This window comes from Nerophis lumbriciformis, linkage group LG06, assembly GCF_033978685.3.
Source record: "Nerophis lumbriciformis linkage group LG06, RoL_Nlum_v2.1, whole genome shotgun sequence".
NCBI classification, from domain to species: Eukaryota; Metazoa; Chordata; class Actinopteri; order Syngnathiformes; family Syngnathidae; genus Nerophis; species Nerophis lumbriciformis.
This window is the reverse complement of record NC_084553.2, coordinates 6,763,451-6,780,449: the sequence shown is the minus strand read 5'-3', so window position 1 is coordinate 6,780,449 and position 16,999 is coordinate 6,763,451. Positions and strand designations below refer to the sequence as shown.

The window sequence follows — 16,999 nt, the reverse complement described above, 5'->3', positions numbered from 1 at the left end:
TGGTGGGCCACTTGAATTATGTGGCTGACCACGTACAATGATCTGGCAAACCACATAAATAACTAGGCGGGCTACTTTAAATGACGTTGCGGGCCAAGTAAATTAAAGTGGTGGATGACGTAAATGTGGTGGACCACCTAAAATGACATGGTGGGCCCCTTGATTTATGTGGCTGACCACTTAAAATGATCTGGCAAACTACATTAATAACTAGACAGGCTACTTTAAATGACGTTGCGGGCCAGTTAAATTAAAGTGGTGGACCACGTAAATGTGGTGTACCACCTAAAATGAAATGGTGGGCCAGATGAATTATGTGGCTGACCATGTAAAATGATCTGGCAAACCACATAAATAACTAGGCGGGCCACTTAAATAACTTTGCAGATCTCAAAAAATGATGTGGCGGGCCACTTAAATTAAATGTGGTGGACCACGTAAAAAATGTGGTGGACCATTAAAATGTCATAGTGGTCCACTTTAATTATGTGGCGGACCACTTAAAATAATCTGGGAAACCACATAATTAACACCTTAAATGGCATTGCGGACCTCAAAAAATGATGTGGTGGGCCAAATAAAATTATGTGGTGGGCCACTTAAATTAAATTGGTGAACACATACAAAATGTGGTGGACCACCTAAAATCATATGGTGGGCTACTTGAATTATGTGGCGGACCACATAAAATAATGTGGTGGGCCACAACAATGACGTGGTGGGCCACATAAATTAATTTGGTGAACACATACAAAATGTGGTGGACCACCTAAAATCATATGGTGGGCCACTTGAATTATGTGGTGGACCACATAAAATAATGTGGTGGGCCACAACAATGATGTGGTGGGCCACTTAAATTAAATGGTGGACACATACAAAATGTGGTAAACCACCTATAATCATATGGTGGGCCACCTGCATTATGTGGCAGGCCACTTAAAATAATGTGGCGGGCCACAACAATGATGTGCTGGGCCAAATAAAATGATGTGGTGGGCCAATTAAATTAAATTGGTGAACACATACAAAATGTGGTGGACCACCTAAAATCAAATGGTGGGCCACTTGAATTATGTGGCGGACCACATAAAATAATGTGGCGGGCCACAACAATGATGTGGTGGGCCACTGAAATTAAAATGGTTAACACATAAAATATGTAGTGGACCACCTAAAATCCTATGGTGGGTCACTTGAATTATGTCGCAGTCAACAACAATAATGTGGTAGGCCGTATTAAATTAAAATGGTAGTAACATAAAAAATGTGGTGGACCACCTAAAATCATATGGTGGGCCACTTGAATTATGTGGCGGACCACATAAAAAATGTGGCGGGCCACAACAATGATGTGGAGGGCCACTTAAATAAAATGGTGGACACATAAAAAATGTGGTTTACCACCTAAAATCATATGGTGGGCCACTTAAATTATGTGGCCGGTCACTTAAAATAATGTGGCGGGCCACAACAATGATGTGGTGGGCCAAATAAAATGATGTGGTGGGCCACTTAAATTAAATTGGTGAACACATACAAAATGTGGTGGAGCACCTAAAATCAAATGGTGGGCCACTTAAATTATGTGGCGGACCACATAGAATAATGTGGCGGGCCACGACAATGATGTGGAGGGCCACTTAAAATGATGTGGTGGGCCACTTAAAATGAAATGGTGGACACATAAAAAATGTGGTGGACCACCTAAAATCATATGGTGAGCCACTTGAATTATGTGGCGGACCACATAAAATAATGTGGCGGGCCACAACAATGATGTGGTGGGCCGTTTAAATTAAATTTGTGAACACATACAAAATGTGGTGGACCACCTAAAATCATATGGTGAGCCACTTGAATTATGTGGCGGACCACATAAAATAATGTGGCGGGCCACAACAATGATGTGGTGGGCCGTTTAATTTAAATTGGTGAACACATACAAAGTGTGGTGGACCACCTAAAATCATATGGTGAGCCACTTGAATTATGTGGCGGACCACATAAAATAAATGTGGCGGGCCACAACAATGATGTGGTGGGCCGTTTAAATTAAATTTGTGAACACATACAAAATGTGGTGGACCACCTTAAATCATATGGTGGGCCATTTGAATTATGTGGCGGACCATGTAAAATAATGTGGCGGGCCACGACAATGATGTGGTGGGCCACTGAAATTAAAATGGTTAACACATAAAATATGTGGTGGACCACCTAAAATCCTGTGGTGGGTCAATTGAATTGTGTCGCAGTCTACAACAATAATGTGGTAGGCCGATTAAATTAAAATGGTAGTAACATAAAAAATGTGGTGGACCACCTAAAATCATATGGTGGGCCACTTGAATTATGTGGCGGACCACATAAAATAATGTGGCGGGCCACGACAATGATGTGGTGGGCCACTTAAATTAAAATGGTGGCCACATACAAAATGTGGTAAACCACCTAAAATCATATGGTGGGCCACCTGAATTATGTCACAGGCCACATAAAATAATGTGGCGGGCCACGACAATGATGTGGTGGGACACTGACATTAAAATGGTTAACACATAAAATATGTGGTGGACCACCTAAAATCCTATGGTGGGTCACTTGAATTATGTCGCAGTTTACAACAATAATGTGGTAGGCCAATTAAATTAAAATGGTGGAAACATAAAACATGTGGTGGACCACCTAAAATCATATGGTGGGCCAAATGAATTATGTGGTGGGCCACATAAAATAAAGTGGCGGGCCATGACAATGATGTGGTGGGCCACTTAAATTAAAATGGTGGATATATAAAACATGTGGTGGACCACCTAATATCATATGGTGGGCCACTTGAATTATGTGGCTGACCACGTACAATGATCTGGCAAACCACATAAATAACTAGGCGGGCTACTTTAAATGACGTTGCGGGCCAAGTAAATTAAAGTGGTGGATGACGTAAATGTGGTGGACCACCTAAAATGACATGGTGGGCCCCTTGATTTATGTGGCTGACCACTTAAAATGATCTGGCAAACTACATTAATAACTAGACAGGCTACTTTAAATGACGTTGCGGGCCAGTTAAATTAAAGTGGTGGACCACGTAAATGTGGTGTACCACCTAAAATGAAATGGTGGGCCAGATGAATTATGTGGCTGACCATGTAAAATGATCTGGCAAACCACATAAATAACTAGGCGGGCCACTTAAATAACTTTGCAGATCTCAAAAAATGATGTGGCGGGCCACTTAAATTAAATGTGGTGGACCACGTAAAAAATGTGGTGGACCATTAAAATGTCATAGTGGTCCACTTTAATTATGTGGCGGACCACTTAAAATAATCTGGGAAACCACATAATTAACACCTTAAATGGCATTGCGGACCTCAAAAAATGATGTGGTGGGCCAAATAAAATTATGTGGTGGGCCACTTAAATTAAATTGGTGAACACATACAAAATGTGGTGGACCACCTAAAATCATATGGTGGGCTACTTGAATTATGTGGCGGACCACATAAAATAATGTGGTGGGCCACAACAATGACGTGGTGGGCCACATAAATTAATTTGGTGAACACATACAAAATGTGGTGGACCACCTAAAATCATATGGTGGGCCACTTGAATTATGTGGTGGACCACATAAAATAATGTGGTGGGCCACAACAATGATGTGGTGGGCCACTTAAATTAAATGGTGGACACATACAAAATGTGGTAAACCACCTATAATCATATGGTGGGCCACCTGCATTATGTGGCAGGCCACTTAAAATAATGTGGCGGGCCACAACAATGATGTGCTGGGCCAAATAAAATGATGTGGTGGGCCAATTAAATTAAATTGGTGAACACATACAAAATGTGGTGGACCACCTAAAATCAAATGGTGGGCCACTTGAATTATGTGGCGGACCACATAAAATAATGTGGCGGGCCACAACAATGATGTGGTGGGCCACTGAAATTAAAATGGTTAACACATAAAATATGTAGTGGACCACCTAAAATCCTATGGTGGGTCACTTGAATTATGTCGCAGTCAACAACAATAATGTGGTAGGCCGTATTAAATTAAAATGGTAGTAACATAAAAAATGTGGTGGACCACCTAAAATCATATGGTGGGCCACTTGAATTATGTGGCGGACCACATAAAAAATGTGGCGGGCCACAACAATGATGTGGAGGGCCACTTAAATAAAATGGTGGACACATAAAAAATGTGGTTTACCACCTAAAATCATATGGTGGGCCACTTAAATTATGTGGCAGGTCACTTAAAATAATGTGGCGGGCCACAACAATGATGTGGTGGGCCAAATAAAATGATGTGGTGGGCCACTTAAATTAAATTGGTGAACACATACAAAATGTGGTGGAGCACCTAAAATCAAATGGTGGGCCACTTAAATTATGTGGCGGACCACATAGAATAATGTGGCGGGCCACGACAATGATGTGGAGGGCCACTTAAAATGATGTGGTGGGCCACTTAAAATGAAATGGTGGACACATAAAAAATGTGGTGGACCACCTAAAATCATATGGTGAGCCACTTGAATTATGTGGCGGACCACATAAAATAATGTGGCGGGCCACAACAATGATGTGGTGGGCCGTTTAAATTAAATTTGTGAACACATACAAAATGTGGTGGACCACCTAAAATCATATGGTGAGCCACTTGAATTATGTGGCGGACCACATAAAATAATGTGGCGGGCCACAACAATGATGTGGTGGGCCGTTTAATTTAAATTGGTGAACACATACAAAGTGTGGTGGACCACCTAAAATCATATGGTGAGCCACTTGAATTATGTGGCGGACCACATAAAATAAATGTGGCGGGCCACAACAATGATGTGGTGGGCCGTTTAAATTAAATTTGTGAACACATACAAAATGTGGTGGACCACCTTAAATCATATGGTGGGCCATTTGAATTATGTGGCGGACCATGTAAAATAATGTGGCGGGCCACGACAATGATGTGGTGGGCCACTGAAATTAAAATGGTTAACACATAAAATATGTGGTGGACCACCTAAAATCCTGTGGTGGGTCAATTGAATTGTGTCGCAGTCTACAACAATAATGTGGTAGGCCGATTAAATTAAAATGGTAGTAACATAAAAAATGTGGTGGACCACCTAAAATCATATGGTGGGCCACTTGAATTATGTGGCGGACCACATAAAAAATGTGGCGGGCCACAACAATGATGTGGAGGGGCAGTTAAATAAAATGGTGGACACATGAAAAATGTGGTGGACCACCTAAAATCATATGGTGGGCCACTTGAATTATGTGGCGGACCACATAAAATAAATGTGGCGGGCCACAACAATGATGTGGTGGGCCGTTTAAATTAAATTTGTGAACACATACAAAATGTGGTGGACCACCTTAAATCATATGGTGGGCCATTTGAATTATGTGGCGGACCATGTAAAATAATGTGGCGGGCCACGACAATGATGTGGTGGGCCACTGACATTAAAATGGTTAACACATAAAATATGTGGTGGACCACCTAAAATCCTGTGGTGGGTCAATTGAATTGTGTCGCAGTCTACAACAATAATGTGGTAGGCCGATTAAATTAAAATGGTAGTAACATAAAAAATGTGGTGGACCACCTAAAATCATATGGTGGGCCACTTGAATTATGTGGCGGACCACATAAAAAATGTGGCGGGCCACAACAATGATGTGGAGGGGCAGTTAAATAAAATGGTGGACACATGAAAAATGTGGTGGACCACCTAAAATCATATGGTGGGCCACTTGAATTATGTGGCGGACCACATAAAAAATGTGGCGGGCCACAACAATGATGTGGAGGGGCAGTTAAATAAAATGGTGGACACATGAAAAATGTGGTGGACCACCTAAAATCATATGGTGGGCCACTTGAATTATGTGGCGGACCACATAAAATAATGTGGCGGGCCACAACAATGATGTGGTGGGCCGCATAATTAAATTGGTGAACACATACAAAATGTGGTGGACCACCTAAAATCAAATGGTGGGCAACTTAAATTATGTGGCGGACCACATAAAAATGTGGCGGGCCACAACATTGATGTGGTGGGCCACTTAAATGAAAATGGTGGACACATACAAAATGTGGTAAACCACATAAAATCATATGTTGGGCCACATGAATTATGTGGCAGGCCACTTGAAATAACGTGGCGGGCCACAACAATGATGTGGTGGGCCAAATAAAATGATGTGGTGGGCACATAAAAAATGTGGTGCACCAACTAAAATCATATGGTTGGCCACTTGAATTATGTGGCGGACCAAATAAAATAATGTGGCGGGCCACCACAATGATGTGGTGGGCCGTTTAAATTAGATTGGTGAACACATACAAAATGTGGTGGACCACCTAAAATCATATGGTGGGCCACTTGAATTATGTGGCGGACTACGTAAAATAATGTGGCGGGCCACAACAATGACGTGGTGGGCCACTTAAATTAAAATGTTGGACACATACAAAATGTGGTAAACCACATAAAATCATATGTTGGGCCACATTAATTATGTGGCAGGCCAAATGAAATAATGTGGCGGGCCACAACAATGATGTGGTCGGCCAAATAAAATGATGTGGTGGGCCACTTAAATTAAATTGGTGAACACATACAAAATGTGGTGGACCACCTAAAATCAAATGGTGGGCCACTTAAATTAAGTGGCGGACCACATAGAATAATGTGGCGGGCCACGACAATGATGTAGAGGGCTACTTAAAATGATGTGGTGGGCCACTTAAAATGAAATGGTGGACACATAAAAAATGTGGTGGACCACCTAAAATCATATGGTGAGCCAGATGAATTATGTGGCGGACCACATAAAATAATGTGGCGGGCCACAACAATGACGTGGTGGGCCGCATAAATTAAATTGGTGAACACATACAAAATGTGGTGGACCACCTAAAATCACATGGTGGGCCACTTAAATTGTGTGGCGGACCACATAAAATAATGTGGCGGGCCACAACAATGATGTGGTGGGCCACATAAATTAAAATGGTGGACACATACAAAATGTGGTAAACCACCTAAAATCATATGTTGGGCCACATGAATTATGTGGCAGTCCACTTGAAATAATGTGGCGGGCCACGACAATGATGTGGTGGGCCAAATAAAATGATGTGGTGGGCCAGTTAAATAAATTTGGTGAACACATACAAAATGTGGTGGACCCCCTAAAATCATATGTTGGGCCACTTGAATTATGTGGCGGACCACATACCACATAAAATAATGTTGGCGGGCCACAACAATGATGTGGTGGGTCGCTTAAATAAAACTGGTGGACACATAAAAATTGTGGTGGACCACCTAATATCATATGGTGGGCCACTTGAATTAGTGGCGGACCACATAAAATAATGTGGTTCAGGCCACAACAATGATGTGGAGGGCCACTTAAATTAAAATGTTGGACACATACAAAATGTGGTAAACCACCTAAAATCATATGGTGGGCCACCTGAATTATGTGGCAGGCCACTTAAAATAATGTGGCGGGCCACAACAATGATGTGGTGGGCCACTTAAATTAAATTGGTGAACACATACAAAATGTGGTGGACCACCTAAAATCATATGGTGGGCCGTGTGAATTATGTAGCGGACCACATAAAATAATGTGGCGGGTCACGACAATGATGTGGTGGGCCAATTAAAATGATTTCGTGGGCCACTTAAAATGAAATGTTGGATACATAAAAAATGTGGTGGACCACCTAAAATCATATGGTGAGCCACTTGAATTATGTGGCGGGCCACGACAATGATGTGGTGGGCCGCGTAAATTAAATTGGTGAACACATACAAAATGTGGTGGACCACCTAAAATCATATGTTGGGCCACATGAATTATGTGGCAGGCCAAATGAAATAATGTGGCGGGCCACTTAAAATGATCTGGTGGGCCAATTAAATTAAAATGGTGAACACATACAAAATGTGGTAAACCACCTAAAATCATATGGTGGGCCACCTGAATTAAGTGGCAGGCCACATAAAATAATGTGGCGGGCCACAACAATGATGTGGTGGGCCACTGAAATGAAAATGGTTAACACATAAAATATGTGGTGGATCATCTAAAATCCTATGGTGGGCAACTTGAATTATGTCGCAGTTTACAACAATAAAGTGGTAGGCCAATTAAATTAAAATGGTGGAAACATAAAAATATGTGGTGGACCACCTATAATCATATGGTGGGCCACTTGAATTATATGGCGGATCATATAAAAAAAAGTGGCGGGCCACAACAATGATGTGGAGGGGCAGTTAAATAAAATGGTGGACACATACAAAATGTGGTGGGCCACCTATAATCATATGGTGGGCCACTTGAATTATGCGGCGGACCACATAAAATAATGTGGCGGGCCACAACAATGATGTGGTGGGCCGCTTAAATTAAATTGGTGAACACATACAAAATGTGGTGGACCACCTAAAATCATATGGTGGGCCACTTGAATTGTGTGGCGGACCACGTAAAATAATGTGGCGGGCCACAACAATGATGTGGTGGGCCACATAAATTAAAATAGTGGACACATACAAAATGTGGTAAACCACATAAAATCATATGTTGGGCCACCTGAATTATGTGGCGAACCACATAAAATAATGTGGCGGGCCACAACAATGATGTGGTGGGCCACTTATATTAAAATGTTGGACACATACAAAATGTGGTAAACCACCTAAAATCATATGGTGGGCCAACTGAATAAAGTGGCAGGCCACATAAAATAATGTGGCGGGCCACGACAATGATGTGGTGGGCCACTGAAATTAAAATGGTTAACACATAAAATATTTGGTGGACCACCTAAAATCTTAAGGTGGGCCACTTGAATTATGTTGCAGTTTACAACAATAATGTGGTAGGCCACTTAAATTAAAATGATGGAAACATAAAAAATGTGGTGGACCACCTAAAATCATATGGTGGGCCAAATGAATTATGTGGTGGGCCACATAAAATAAAGTGGCGGGCCATGACAATGATGTGGTGGGCCACTTAAATTAAAATGGTGGATATATAAAACATGTGGTGGACCACCTAATATCATATGGTGGGCCACTTGAATTATGTGGCTGACCACGTACAATGATCTGGCAAACCACATAAATAACTAGGCGGGCTACTTTAAATGACGTTGCGGGCCAAGTAAATTAAAGTGGTGGATGACGTAAATGTGGTGGACCACCTAAAATGACATGGTGGGCCCCTTGATTTATGTGGCTGACCACTTAAAATGATCTGGCAAACTACATTAATAACTAGACAGGCTACTTTAAATGACGTTGCGGGCCAGTTAAATTAAAGTGGTGGACCACGTAAATGTGGTGTACCACCTAAAATGAAATGGTGGGCCAGATGAATTATGTGGCTGACCATGTAAAATGATCTGGCAAACCACATAAATAACTAGGCGGGCCACTTAAATAACTTTGCAGATCTCAAAAAATGATGTGGCGGGCCACTTAAATTAAATGTGGTGGACCACGTAAAAAATGTGGTGGACCATTAAAATGTCATAGTGGTCCACTTTAATTATGTGGCGGACCACTTAAAATAATCTGGGAAACCACATAATTAACACCTTAAATGGCATTGCGGACCTCAAAAAATGATGTGGTGGGCCAATTAAAATTATGTGGTGGGCCACTTAAATTAAATTGGTGAACACATACAAAATGTGGTGGACCACCTAAAATCATATGGTGGGCTACTTGAATTATGTGGCGGGCCACAACAATGATGTGGTGGGACACTTAAATTAAAATGGTGGACACATAAAAAATGTGGTGGACAACCTAATATCATATGGTGGGCCACTTGAATTATGTGGCTGACCACGTACAATGATCTGGCAAACCACATAAATAACTAGGTGGGCCACATTAAATGACATGGTGGGCCACTTGAATTATGTGGCTGACCACTTAAAATGACCTGGGAAACCACATAAATGACAAGGCGGACCTTAAAAAATGATGTGGTGGGCCACTTACGTGGTGCACCACATAAAAAACATGGTGGACCACCTAACAAAATATGGTGGGCCACTTGAATTATGTGGCGGACCACATGAAATTATGTGGCGGACCACTTAAAATGATCTGGGAAACCACATAAATGACGAGGCAGGCCACATTAAATGGCGTTGTGGACCTCAAAAAATGATGTGGTGGGCCACTTACGTGTTGCACCATGTAAAAAATGTGGTTTAACACGATATGGTGGGCCACTTGAATTATGTGGCGGACCACGTAAAATGATGTGGCGGACCACTTAAAATGATCTGGGAAACCACATAAATGACAAGGTGGGCCACCTTAAATGGCGTTGCGGACCTCAAAAAATGATGTGGTTGGCCACAACACTTAAAATGATCTGGGAAACCAACAACTCAGAACACCACTTAAGTATGAATTTTAACTTATTTCTTGTTTTTAAGTAAATCAACTACAAGTCAAGTCTTGAAGTAACACAAACATAAAACATTTTACATTTCTAAAGGGTTTAAATAATAAACATTTTAGATTATATTTTATGTAGAAGTTTCATTGACGAAATAATAATAATAATAATAATATATTTTATTTGTAAAAAGCACTTTACATTGAGTAAACAACCTCAAAGTGGTACAGTGTATTAAAAAATAAAAATATAATAAACAAAAATTATAAAAATAAAAACTAGAACAGCCAAATAGCTAAAACTAGTATGCATGTATCTAAAAAAAGGTTTTTTTTAAAAATAAGTTTTTTTAAGCCTTTTTTAAAAGCATCCACAGTCTGTGGTGCCCTCAGGTGGTCAGGGAGAGCGTTCCACAGACTGGGAGTGGCAGAGCAGAAAGCCTGGTCTCCCATTGTTAGTAGCTTTGTCCTCAGAGGTTGGAGGAGGTCAGCCAGTCCGGATGACATTCGACACATTCTATTTTCTTACTGGTTAAAATAGATTGCAATGATGAAATATTATATATAAGAAGGACATTTTGCTTAATAAAAATATATTTATTTTACCGTTAACTGTCAGTTGCAATTGTACTTTGTATGTGTTGGGAATGGTCCATCCACACCGGGTGTCACCACCACAAGCTGCTCAGTCAGACTTGACACTCGTCAGGAGTCCCATCTGGTGATGCATCACTTTAAATCCTTCCAATTACAGGATTTTTGAGCGAAAACGCCGAGAAAAAAAACAAAAAAAACCGCCAAAGTAAATCCAAAGCTGTCCTGGAACAATTTGGAGTTTAAGTATATTTTAAAAGTGACACACAGAATTCCTCTCCCCGGCTGTCAGGACGTGTCTAAGTGCTGCTGACTCTGACAAACAGGACTTCAAATGCACTGAAAAGTAAGATTTATTTTTGATTTTTTTTTTTGGAAAGTTAACTTTTTTTTTTCTCAGACAGGTACGCGACTTTGACTGTCAATACTGCCCGACTTACAGGGGCACTCGGTGTTGAACACATATGTTACGGTATTCACGTGACCTTAAAAGGTTTATCTACCATTCTATAGGAGCTTCGTCGGTCCGTGGTCTCTGAAAAGTTGGGGACTTCTTAGTCCAGCAAACAAACTTAGGTCTCAGAATGTCTCTCTTTGTCACACAGGTACGCAACTTTGACTGTCAATACTGCCCGACTTACAGGGGCAATCGGTGTTGAACACATATGTTACGGTATTCACGTGACCTTGAAAGGTTTATCTACCATTCTATAGGAGCTTTGGCGGTCTGTGGTATCTGAAAAGTTGGGGACTTCTTAGTCCAGCAAACAAACTTAAGTCTCAGAATGTCTCTTTGTCACACAGGTACGCAACTTTGACTGTCAATACTGCCCGACTTACAGGGGCAATCGGTGTTGAACACATATGGTACGGTATTCACGTGACCTTGAAAGGTTTATCTACCATTCTATAGGAGCTTCGTCGGTCCGTGGTGTCTGAAAAGTTGGGGACTTCTTAGTCCAGCAAACAAACTTAGGTCTCAGAATGTCTCTTTGTCACACAGGTAAGCAACTTTGACTGTCAATACTGCCCGACTTACAGGGGCAATCGGTGTTGAACACATATGTTACGGTATTCACGTGACCTTGAAAGGTTTATCTACCATTCTATAGGAGCTTTGGCGGTCCGTGGTCTGAAAAGTTGGGGACTTCTTAGTCCAGCAAACAAACTTAAGTCTCAGAATGTCTCTTTGTCACACAGGTACGCAACTTTGACTGTCAATACTGCCCAACTTACAGGGGCAATCGGTGTTGAACACATATGTTACGGTATTCACGTGACCTTGAAACGTTTATCTACCATTCTATAGGAGCTTTGGCGGTCCGTGGTCTGAAAAATTGGGGACTTCATAGTCCAGCATACAAACTAGGGTCTCAGAATGTCTCTCTTCGTCACACAGGTACGCAACTCTGACTGTCAATACTGCCCGACTTTACAGGGGCAATGGGTGTTGAACACATATGTTACGGTATTCACGTGACTTTGAAAGGTGTATCTACCATTCTATAGGAGCTTTGGCGGTCCGTGGTCTGAAAAGTTGGGGACTTCTTAGTCCAGCATACAAACTAGGGTCTCAGAATGTCTCTATTTGTCACACAGGTAAGCAACTTTGACTGTCAATACTGCCCGACTTACAGGGGCAATCGGTGTTGAACACATATGTTACGGTATGCACGTGACATTGAAACGTGTATCTACCATTCTATAGGAGCTTCGGCAGTCCGTGGTCTCTGAAAAGTTGGGGACTTCTTAGTCCAGCAAACAAACTTAGGTCTCAGAATGTCTCTTTGTCACACAGGTACGCAACTTTGACTGTCAATACTGCCCAACTTACAGGGGCAATCGGTGTTGAACACATATGTTACGGTATTCACGTGACCTTGAAAGGTTTATCTACCATTCTATAGGACCTTTGTCGGTCCGTGGTATCTGAAAAGTTGGGGACTTCTTAGTCCAGCAAACAAACTTAGGTCTCAGAATGTCTCTTTGTCACACAGGTACGCAACTTTGACTGTCAATACTGCCCGACTTACAGGGGCAATCGGTGTTGAACACATATGTTACGGTATGCACGTGACATTGAAACGTGTATCTACCATTCTATAGGAGCTTCGGCAGTCCGTGGTCTCTGAAAAGTTGGGGACTTTTTAGTCCAGCAAACAAACTTAGGTCTCAGAATGTCTCTTTGTCACACAGGTACGCAACTTTGACTGTCAATACTGCCTGACTTACAGAGGCAATCGGTGTTGAACACATATGTTACGGTATTCACGTGACCTTGAAAGGTTTATCTACCATTCTATAGGAGCTTCGGCGGTCAGTGGTCTCTGAAAAGTTGGGGGCTTCTTAGTCCAGCAAACAAACTTAGGTTTTAGAATGTCTCTTTGTTACACAGGTACGCAACTTTGACTGTCAATACTGCCCGACTTAGAGGGTCAATCGGTGTTGAACACATATGTTACGGTATTCATGTGACCTTGAAAGGTTTATCTACCGTTCTATAGGAACTTCGTCGGTCCGTGGTATCTGAAAAGTTGGGGACTTCTTAGTCCAGCAAACAAACTTAGGTCTCAGAATGTCTCTTTGTCACACAGGTACGCAACTTTGACTGTCAATACTGCCCGACTTACAGGAGCAATCGGTGTTGAACACATATGTTACGGTATTCACGTGACCTTGAAAGGTTTATCTACCATTCTATAGGAGCTTTGGCGGTCCGTGGTCTGAAAAGTTGGGGACTTCTTAGTCCAACAACCAAACTTAGGTCTCGGAATGTCTCTGTCACACAGGTATGCAACTTTGACTGTCAATACTGCCCGACTTACAGGGGCAATCTGTGTTGAACACATATGTTACGGTATTCACGTGACTTTGAAAGGTGTATCTACCATTCTATAGGAGCTTTGGCGGTCCGTGGTCTCTGAAAAGTTGGGGACTTCTTAGTCCAGCATACAAACTAAGGTCTCAGAATGTCTCTCTCTGACTGTCAATACTGGCTCACTTACAGGGGCAATAGATCTTGAACACATATGGTACGGTATTCACGTGACCTTGAAGAGTTTATCTAATATTCTGTAGGAACTTAGGCGGTCCGTGGTCTCTGAAAAGTTGGCGACTTCTTAGTCCAGCATACAAACTTGGGTCTCGAAATTACTCTCTCCATCACACAGGTACGCAATTTTGACTGTCAATACTGTGTCTCTGTCACACAGGTACGCAACTTTGACTGTCAATATTGCCCCACTCACAGGGGCAATGGGTCTTGAGCACATATGGTACGGTATTTACGTGACCTTGAGGGGTGTATCTACCATAATATATGAGCTTAGGCGGTCCGTGGTCTCTGAAAAGTTGGGGACTTCTTAGTCTAGCGTACAGTTTTTGCACAATCTCAGAATGTCTCTCTCTCTGTCACACAGGTACGCCGGTGACCCGGGTGACCGCCACGGACGCCGACGACCCCGTCTACGGGAACAGCGCCAAGCTGGTCTACAGCATCCTGGAGGGACAGCCTTATTTCTCCGTGGACCCCAACTCGGGTAAGCCTAGCGTACCGCGCCGCCGTGCTAAACGCTAGCGATGGAGACGCTCCAGAGAAATCCTTTTGTGTGATCCTCATTGTTTGGCCGATGATCTGGAGCAGGATGGAGACACTGGCTCATTAAATTTAATGGCCGCCGTTAATACGCTCGGCAAATCCTTTCACTGTTACCGACCAACGGAGAGCATGGTGTAGGACAAAAACTGGGAGTGAATGAGCACCACGCCCATTATGGGACCACAAAGAGGACGAGATAGGGCCTTACAAACGGGAGCAGATAACATCTCATGGATTATTTCTTTCTTCTTCCGCAGAACAGCGCCGGGCACGTCGGGCCGAGACCTCTTTAGCATTTAAACCTTGTCCCTTTCCTGAGACGCTCGGACGGAGATAAACCCTCTCACAATGTCACCTCGTTTAGCGTGGAGTTAGACATGCATTACAATATCAGGTGTTAATATTGTTTTTTTTCAAAATAAAATCATTTTAATGAGCTGACCAGGATAAGTAATGTCTTGTTTTATTATCACATTTCCCAGTCTCAAAAACAGTTGCAAGTAGTGTGGGAAGGCCATTCTAAAACCTTCATTCTAGCCGGATTTAGCCATTCCTTTACCACTTTTGACGTGTGTTTGAAGTCAGACCTGCTCGGTGACCTAGTGGTTAGAGTGTCCGCCCTGAGATCGGTAGGTTGTGAGTTCAAACCCCGGCCGAGTCATACCAAAGACTTAAAAAAATGGGACCTATTACCTCCCTGCTTGGCACTCAGCATCAAGGGTTAGAATTGGGGGTTGAATCACCAAAAAGTATTCCCGGGCGCAGCCACCACTGCTGCTCACTGCTCCCCTCACCTCCCAGGGGGTGATCAAGGATGATGGGTCAAATGCAGAGAATAATTGCCACACCTAATATGTATGTGTGACAATCATTGCTACTTTAACTTTAACTTAACTGCTATTTTATTTCTGGTCCTATGGTCCTATTTACTGGTTCTAGTCAGGACTCGAGCAGCAGCATTCTGGATGTCTAGTTAACTGCTATTTATTTCTGTGTGCCACGCTCTGCCACGCTGTGAGTGTGTGTGACAATCATTGGTACTTGAACTTGAACTTATTGTCCTGTTGGAACGCCCAACTGCGCCCAAGACCCAACCTCCGAGCTGATGATTGTAGGTTGTCCTGAATAATTTGGAGGTAATCCTCCTTTTTCTTTTTGTTTTAACCTAATGTGGCCCCCGGGTTAAAGAGTTTTGGGGACCTCTGCTATAGAACTTGAGATATTTTATTCCCTGAGGAAGACCAACAAATTGGGGGCTTGTCCGGGATTCTACTGTACAATCTGTGTTCTCCACAATACCAAAATAAGTCAGCCCCTGCCCAGGGGCCTATTTTTGAGCTATTTAACAGTATCTACTGGCTTTTCCACCTACTCAGTGGCCTAGTGGTTAGAGTGTCCGCCCTTAAATCGGTAGGTTGTGAGTTCAAACCCCGGCCGAGTCATACCAAAGACTATAAAAAATGGGACCCATTACCTCCTTGCTTGGCACTCAGCATCAAGGGTTAGAATTGGGGGTTGAATCACCAAAAAGTATTCCCGGGCGCGGCCACCACTGCTGCTCACTGCTCCCCTCACCTCCCAGGGGGTGATCAAGGATGATGCCACACCTAATATGTATGTGTGACAATCATTGCTACTTTAACTTTAACTTAACTGCTATTTTATTTCTGGTCCTATGGTCCTATTTACTGGTTCTAGTCAGGACTCGAGCAGCAGCATTCTGGATGTCTAGTTAACTGCTATTTATTTCTGTGTGCCACGCTCTGCCACGCTGTGAGTGTGTGTGAGACAATCATTGGTACATTAACTTGAACTTATTGTCCTGTTGGAACGCCCAACTGCGCCCAAGACCCAACCTCCGGGCTGATGATTTTAGGTTTTCCTGAAGAATTTGGAGGTAATCCTCCTTTTTCTTTTTGTTTTAACCCAACGTGGCCCCCGAGGTTATAAAGTTTGGGGACCCCTGCTATAGAACTTGGGATGTTTATTCCCTGAGAAGAAGACTGGTTGCGTAACAAATTGGGGGCTTGTCCGGGATTCCACTGTACAATCTGTGTTCTCTACAATACCAAATTAAGTCAGCCCCTGCCCAAGGGCCCTTTTTGAGCCATTTAACAATATCTACTGTTATACAAGCTGTACAACGACTACTCTAAGGTAAAGCCAACTGACAGAACAAAGTGCGAGTGCTGTACTCGGCAGCCTGGCAAGTTTAGCCTTTTCCAAAGGTGTCGGAAATAAGCGTTGCGGTTTGTCCGGGGCATGTTTACACAACAACAAATTGCGTTTTGACTCCGGTAGGCTTCTTGGAAGCCGGCCC

At 42.6% G+C, this 16,999-nt stretch overlaps 1 protein-coding gene across 3 annotated transcripts in view; it reads left to right on the top strand.

The window, feature by feature from the left end:
* cdh8 (cadherin 8) overlaps positions 1-16,999 on the top strand; it is a 409,796-nt gene that overhangs the window by 269,994 nt on the left and 122,803 nt on the right. For all 3 annotated transcript variants that reach the window (XM_061963666.2, XM_072913334.1, XM_072913333.1), the window contains exon 4: positions 14,501-14,620. In XM_061963666.2, coding sequence (XP_061819650.2) covers positions 14,501-14,620 — 120 coding nt within the window. The remainder of the gene's footprint in view (positions 1-14,500; positions 14,621-16,999) is intronic.